The following is a 7,892-nucleotide window of genomic DNA, read 5'->3' as shown; positions in this document are numbered from 1 at the left end:
ATGGGCAGAAAGCCAGGTCCTTGTGGACCTCAATTAATTTTGAGCCAATCCTTGAGTGAGTTACCTGTTGCACCTGTGGTTTCCAACAAATGCGCAGTTCAAGTACAGACCTCTCGGCCAGGGGCAGTCCTCCAGAAAGAACATAATGTCTTGCTAGTGCCCGCTGCGAGAGGTACTGACTTCCTCGTACCAAGAGAATAGATGGAGTTGGTGCCCCTGGCCAGGACATAGTCACCTTCCACCCATCACTGGCCAAAGCCGAGCACATTGTTGATGCTGGTAGTGCCTCTCTGAAAACCTGTCTAAGAAAGGGGAAAAGAGGAGTGAGAAAACGTGGAAGAAACAGCTCTGCAGACAGCAAGGCCAGTGAAGTAAGGCAGGGGAGGAAGTGGTCCAGGTGCTGGAGCAGAGATTCAGCTGAGAGGGCGGCTGGGTGGGCATTTGGTGGCCAGCCAAGGTCAACCCACCACAACAGACCATCAGGGTGGAAAGAGGCTCTTCTATCTCCCTAACACCGCACACGGTGTGAAGCAGTATGGTAGAGCCAGCTCCCTACCAGCTCCGTGTCGTCTCAAGGTCTGAGCCCACAGGACCCAAACTTCCTATCTGAAAGAGGGAGACCTAAACGGATATCTGCAAGGCCCACAGTAGGTCCAGTGCTGAACACTGGACCCCACAGACACATCTTTCCTCTCTATACCTAATCAAATCTTCCCCTGTTCTTTCATTTATAGAGGAAAAATGGCAGAAAGCCAGCCACACCTATGTATTCAGATGTCAGACTTGAATACAAATGGCATCCCCAGCAGAAAGCAGGCCTCTCCGGACTTAGCGGGCAGGGGAGGAAGCGTACTAACTTTCCACAACATCTGCTACCATGTGAAGTTGAAGACTGGGTTCCTCTGTTACCAAAAACCAGCTGATAAAGAAGTTTTGAGAGACGTCAAGTACGTATTTAAACATCTGTTTAGAGTATGTGTATGTTTTATTTCTCTCTGCACAGTTGAGTGCACTCATGTCACTGAGCCATGAAGCACAATATGCAGAATTTGATCAAGATTTAGAAAAATTGTATGTATGGTTGCTTCTTTTTTGCTATCAACTGGGCTTAAGCTTCCTGCTAGGCCCCAGTGGTCCTCAGTTGTTAGAGCTGAGCCTGTACAAGACAGAGCTGACGCTGTGCCATTTCCCCCGGCCGCAGGGAGGGACAGCCTTCCTGGCCGCTATCAGCACGGGTTTTACCCTACGTCTCCCAACGTGCCGCGGTGTTTAACTGAGATACCAACGGCCTGTCCTCAATGCTAACATCTCCTTCCCTAAGGTAGCCTTTGGGAAGGTTAGTTTTGGGGGTTTTAACTTAAAATATTTAAGACAGTAATATAAATGAGGGTTAGGTCTTCAAAGAGATGTAGTTTTCTCTTTTTGGGGTTTTTTTGTTTCAACATTGAGCACTACTGCAGTAAAGGAATCACATTGCTATGGTCTTTGTCCAATAATTTATGCATAAAGTTTGCCAATTCACAGTTCAGTACTTTAGCTAGGTGACAAGTACTCCTACAACATGCTATTCCAAGTCACCCGTGACTTTCAGGTCATATTTCTATCAAAAATATCCACCCTTTTGTGTCGCTAGCTCTGTCCTGCTCTTTGCCTATACAATTTCAACACCTAAATATGAGCTCTTACAATCTTTCCTACTGTACGTTACGGTAACTTAATTCAATTGACTGACATTGGTCATTTACAATGATGAGAGCGGAAGGCCTCTCTTGGAGCTTGAAAGACCAAAGTTTAACACACATTACGCTTATCTCTTTTAGAAAATGTAACATTTGCACTTCTTTTGTCACATATCGAGTTTTTTTGTTAAAATCACGTATAACACAGCATAACATACGTATAATGTATATGCTTCTTAGTCTGCGGAACCACAAATTTCCTTCACAAGGAGGTAAATTGATGGCAACAAATACGCATCCAGTAGAGCTAAACCAAGCCTCCTAGGTCTCATGTCATTAGACCCTAAGGACAGCCATACTGGGCCAGACCTACAGCCAAGTATTCGGGTCGCTGATACCTGGATTGCTGATAACAACTGGTACCAGACTGCAGTTCCAGAAAAACCTGGTATCATAACATCCAGACAGGCATTTGTACGGGCAGCGTGATCCTTGTGTACATCAAAGCTTGTTGAGCGCAGATTTTAGGGGCTAGTCAGGAGAAACAGCAGCGACACCTACACGTGCACCAGTAAAACTGATAAAAAAATATAATTTCTATAGGGTTTTTTCCTCAAATACTTAAAAATCTTTTCTAACCGGCTTTTGAGTTTCATGTTGCTTAAAATCAGATCTGGAGAAATTATCAACTGCAGCTTCTGTAAGTACAGACAAATCCCCAGTATGTTCTGGCTACAGGGACCGTTTTGCTCCCTGCTAGGAGAATAATACCTTTAGAGCTGAATGCGGTTAAAGGAAGTGTGTGCCTCGCTTCTAGAGAGCCATCGGGAAAAAGCATGCATACAGGTTTTGCTACATTTTACTCTAGTTTCTGTGTTGTCTTCATTATGTGAAGATTCGTTCTTGAATTAGGAGTAAAAATGAAGGTGGAGTTTGATCATAAATATTGTTTGTGATCAGGCAGCCTCATTAATTCCCAAATTAATGGGATGCAGAAGGTAGTTCGACAAATAATTTACACTAGCCTACCAGTTGAAACAGTAAGAGAGTTAAAACCACCCTATCTATTTTGTAAAACCTATCTGTTTTGTCTTACAGTGGCATCATGAGGCCAGGACTAAATGCAATTTTGGGACCCACCGGCAGTGGTAAATCTTCGTAAGTGCCCTCTTTGCCCTACACAGAAATTACACCAAGGAGAAAAATGAACCTGCACATGTTTAGCAGTAATGGACAACGCTTTCAGGGAAAGACTTTGTTTTCATTTAGGTTTGTGCAAATCTCACTGGTTTCTGAGAAATATCTCAATTCAAAAAAAGACAATCAGCTTACATGACAAAGATGTATTTAAATTTAAGTCCACACTTTCATGATACATGATGTTTACGTATCATTCTAGGTTAAACTCGTATTACTGAACGAATGGACACAAATGCACTAAGGAATTGCACAGATCGTATTTCCTTAGGAAACCAGAACAAAAGAAACTCAGCTCCTGAAAGTCGCTGGGGGTTTTCTAAATAGCAAATGTGATGCTTTTACTAGCTGTTTGTCCGAAAGGGGGTTGTGGTTCAGTGAGCTTACCTCCTGCATGCTCAACTGACAAAGTAACCAACTTTTCTCCTAGTCTGCTCGACATTTTAGCCGCAAGGAAGGATCCCCATGGGCTTTCCGGTGACATTTTGATCAATGGAGCTCCTCAGCCTGCCAACTTTAAATGTACCTCTGGATATGTCGTACAGGTAAGTAATTTTTATCACTCTGTTGACTTTACTGTCCCCTTCTGACTGCAGCTGTAAGAAGTTGCTGCCGTGTTGCAAATACCTTGCCTTGATCCAAGAGTCGAGGCTGGTGCAGTAGCAACTCTCCACACATCCACCCTCACTGGGAAAGAGACTCTGCTTTGTATTTGAGTCTCTTTCCTTAATGCTCTACAGTTAACAGGAGCGGACGCTTTGGATCCCTCCTTGTTCTCCATTTGGGGGAACAGCCGTAGGGGTAGTTTCCAACTATGAATCTTTCTGGTAATATGCAGCTTGTACCTCTGCTTGCCCAGGGACAATGTCACTAAGTCCCGTTCTGAGAAAATCTTTCTCCTGCCAGGGTGGGCTGGGGAGAAAGACATGTGAAAGACAAAAGAAGGAAAACCACAATCCTCTTTTCATTTCTTTCCCCTCCCCACTACCCATGCTCAGTAGCACGCTTGCAGTTCATCAAGATCTGAAGAGGTGCACCTATGAAAACCCCTTATAAAAGTACGGTCAGCGCGTTATAGAAAGGAAGTCTCTCAAAACACACATAACTCTCTGAACTTCCTATCTCTGATAGATTCCTTTTGCAAGAGACAAGGAGTCAATCTCTAAAAAACCCACTCTCCTTTGCCAAAACAAGCTCAGAAAATCTTTGCCCTGCCCCACATGGACTCAATCTCTCTTTTTCGTCCTCCTTGGGCTGCCCAGGGAGGTGGTGGAGTCATCATTCCTGAAGGAGTTTAAGAAAAGCCTGGACGTGGCACTTAGTGCCATGGTCTAGTTGACATGGTGGTGTTAGGGCAAAGGTTGGACTCGATGATCCCAGAGGTCTCTTCCAACCAAATCGATTCCGTGATTCTGTGATTCTCCCTGCCCTTACCTGCTGAGGCTGCTTTAACAAATGCGCAGCGACCGTGACCTGAGCCATAGCTGCTCCTTAGGTCCCTTCAGCCCTTCAGTGTCTCACTCAACACCTCCAAAAAAACCGGCTAAGGTAAGAATACGTGAGGCATCGTTTTGAACACTTTGCTATTTACGCATTTTGATATCACGCACAACGTTCCTATACTGCATTGCTTTACGAATAAAGGCAAATACCATCACGTGCATGAAATCAACTTGCTGCTGTGACACAGGCATTGAAGATGCACCTTACCTCATGTTCTGGCAGTTGCTACTGTCCCTCTGCACACTAGGTCAACATAAAACACACAGAGATGCAGTTCTCAGGGCCAAAAATAGAACATGCTAAGTGACCACCAAGTATCTATGTATTTTGGGTGGTTTTTTTTAATGAAGGATGATGTGGTGATGGGAACCTTGACTGTAAGAGAAAATTTGAAGTTCTCAGCAGCACTCCGTTTGCCAAAGTCAGTGACGGAACGGGAAAAAAATGAACGAGTGATTCAGATCATCAAGGAACTGGGTTTGAGCAAAGTGGCAGATTCCAAGGTAAGGCGTGTAAATACGGTGCTTAAATCATGAAAAAATATTAAGAAGTGATTTATTTAATTAACCAAATGGGTCAGCATGGCAGATTAAAAAAAAAAGCAAAATTAAACAGGCTATTTCAGTAATATAATAAATAATAACGTTTCTGTATGGTGGTCTGTACAGACTCTGCGCTGACACGGCCATATGCTATTACATTGTGGGGAAGGGGAAAGGCAGTCTGTGGTTGGAGAAAAAAGAAATACTAATGTTAAGGAACGGTCTACGTGTGAGGTGACATCTACATCTGTACCTGAGAGTAGGGTCAAAATTTCGTACAACTCTTCCTCAATGCTGCCACATTGGTTACGATGCTCTTCACTCAAGGATTTGTTATCAGGCCAGAGACAAGTTTCTTGTTCTGAGGCAGGTTGGCACCCAGTTTGCTCGCGGCGTGTCCGGAGGAGAGCGGAAAAGAACCAATATTGGGATGGAGCTCATCACGGATCCTGCCATCTTGTTTTTGGATGAGCCAACGACGGGACTTGATGCCAGCACTGCTAACGCGGTTCTACTGCTGCTAAAAAGGTGATGGCCTTGGAAACAGCTTCCTGTTTTCACCACTCAACTCCGCTACATTTCAGTTGTATTTGCCTTAAATTAAAGTTAGAATGAGCAAACAGGGAAATCAGAAATGTAGTTGTTTACCAGCGAGCCAAGGCTGCAAAGGGGGGGAGGAAAAAGGCTGTAGGAATTCTCTCACTCCAAAGCAGCTGCTCACAGCAGTACATAAAGAACCTTGCACAAAGTGTATGCATGCCAGGACTGCAATTTGTCCATGACAGCTGTCACGGACAGCTTAATTTATTTTCATGTCTGCCTGGGCCAGAAAAGTGATTAAAAATGCCTGTTGCACAGTCTGGTAAGGTGATCAGTTTTAATATGGATGGTAGTTAGAACACAGCTAGCTGTTTCTCCATCACAAAATCTCAGGCCTGTTTTGGGGAAAACAAGCACAAGACACTCTCTATTTGCAAATTTTACATCATTTTGCATTTACAACAAGCAAAGAGGACTGAAACGTCTCTCTCCAGAGCTTTCTGTTTGCATGAAAATCTCCCCAGGACCTTTGCCTCCAACAACATTCCCAGCGAGAGGGACCTTTCTTTTCTCACACAGACACCATCAATATGATCTAAATATTTTCTTTTTTTTTTTTTTTTCTCCTTCCCCCTCCCCTCTCTGGCACACAGAGTTAATCAAACTTAACCAAGGCTTGACTAAACTTGCGCATTCTCTTATCAAAATGCTGAATCGACTTGCAAAGCTAACACCTCCGTCGTTCTTCACTTCACATTCAGGATGGCAAAACAAGGAAAAACAATCATCTTCTCCATCCACCAACCTCGGTACTCCATATTCCGACTGTTTGACAACCTGATGCTGCTGGCCGCGGGGAGAGTGCTGTACCACGGGCCCGCTCAACACGCCATCGAGTACTTCCAGTCTATCGGTAATCACAACTTACAGCAAGACCAACCGCAGCAACATCTTCAGTTTGCACTAACGTGAATCAAATGCCAATAGCGCTCAATCAGAATTGGGCCAAGGGTGTACTAGCAAGCCCATGATTTTAAGAGGTTAAACATTTCTCTTGGTGTTTCAGCTCTTGACCCGTATGTGGGTTTGGATTATAGGGCTAACCTCTAATCAACTGTTCCTGGGTGCATCTGAGTTAGACAAAGCCCAGGCGAGGGTTGAGAAAGGCACATTGCCAGCTGGCACCTTGCTTTCAGTGACAGAGCTGTCCGGCAGTGACCTTCTTCTCTTGGGTAAGCACGGACCTTTGGAAGTCTGCAATGCTTATGGTGCAGGTTGCTCAACGGGAATAGTGGCGTGGCTGAGTTCATGTTCTTTTCACAAAGGCATGGAGTGATAGGACAAGGGGCAATGGCTTTAAACTGGAAGAGGGAAGAATTGGATGAGATATTAGGAAGAAATTCTCCACGGTGAGGGTGGTGAGGCAGGGGCAGAGGTTGCCCAGAGAAGCTGTGGCTGCCCCATCCCTGGAAGTGTTCAAGGCCAGGTTGGATGGGGCTGTGAGCAACCTGGTCTGGTGGGAGGTGTCCCTGCCCATGGCAGGGGGGTTGGAACCAGATGGTCTTTAAGGTCCCTCCCAACCCAAACCATTTGATGAGTCTCTGATGGCCATGCACAGCCTTCTGCCAGCGGCATAACCACCGTTTAGGGCTTGTAATCCTGTCACTGCAGGCTATGAGTGTGAGCCATACAACAACCCTGCTGACTTTTTCCTGGATGTCATTAATGGAGATTCCACTGCGGTGGCAATGAGCAAGACGGATGACACTAACACAGGTATGAAACCCCGAGCTGAGTGAAATTATCATAACTTTTACTTTGCCAGAAGGTGGCCAGGACAACACGGAAAAACACAGAACTAAATGTGCATATTAATTCTTCTTCTGGCTCGTTAGTAACTCTCCCACCCTAACATAACTCTCCTAAAGAATCTTCCCATCCCTTACAGAAATGGTTGTATTTCTTTCTAATCCTTTCAGCAGAGAGCACTGAAGAACGCACTGAATGTGATAAAACCTTGGCTGAGAAGTTAGCAGAAAAATACTCCAACTCTGCCTACTACCAAGAAACAAAAGCAGTATTAGAGAATATTTCATTGGGAAATAAAAAGAAAACAAAAGCAGTTTTCCGACAAATCACGTATGCCAATTCCTTCCTCCATCAACTGAAATGGGTGTCCAAGCGCACATTTAAAAATCTGGTAGGAAACCCTCAAGCTTCCATAGCTCAGGTAACGCTATTTGTATCTATCCTTTTGTGGTACACATTGAATTTATTCCACTCCTGTATTAGGTAAGTCATTGGGATGGTTTTGCCTCTCGGTATTTTGACCGCAGAAAGTATCTGAAAAAAAGAGTTGTTCAAGGTCTGGAAAGCTGAAAGGTGTCCTGAATGCTCCCAAATGAGCAGCATGAGGGTACTGGTCAGTAAT

At 44.5% G+C, this 7,892-nt stretch overlaps 1 protein-coding gene across 1 annotated transcript; it reads left to right on the top strand.

The window, feature by feature from the left end:
- Nucleotides 1-741: 741 nt before the first annotated feature.
- On the top strand, nucleotides 742-7,691 carry LOC104157968 (ATP-binding cassette sub-family G member 2-like; the record flags this gene model as incomplete). Its single annotated transcript, XM_009695518.1, has 8 exons — nucleotides 742-947; nucleotides 2,778-2,837; nucleotides 3,307-3,421; nucleotides 4,730-4,882; nucleotides 5,292-5,449; nucleotides 6,223-6,374; nucleotides 7,133-7,237; nucleotides 7,444-7,691. Coding segments are annotated over exons 1-8 (1,197 nt in total), but the record flags the coding sequence as incomplete, so codon positions are not given.
- Between the last annotated feature and the right edge of the window lie 201 nt (nucleotides 7,692-7,892).

The sequence above is a fragment of the Cariama cristata genome, unplaced genomic scaffold, assembly GCF_000690535.1.
Source record: "Cariama cristata isolate BGI_N322 unplaced genomic scaffold, ASM69053v1 scaffold5622, whole genome shotgun sequence".
Lineage (NCBI taxonomy): Eukaryota > Metazoa > Chordata > Aves > Cariamiformes > Cariamidae > Cariama > Cariama cristata.
This window is presented reverse-complemented; position numbering and strand designations above follow the sequence as displayed.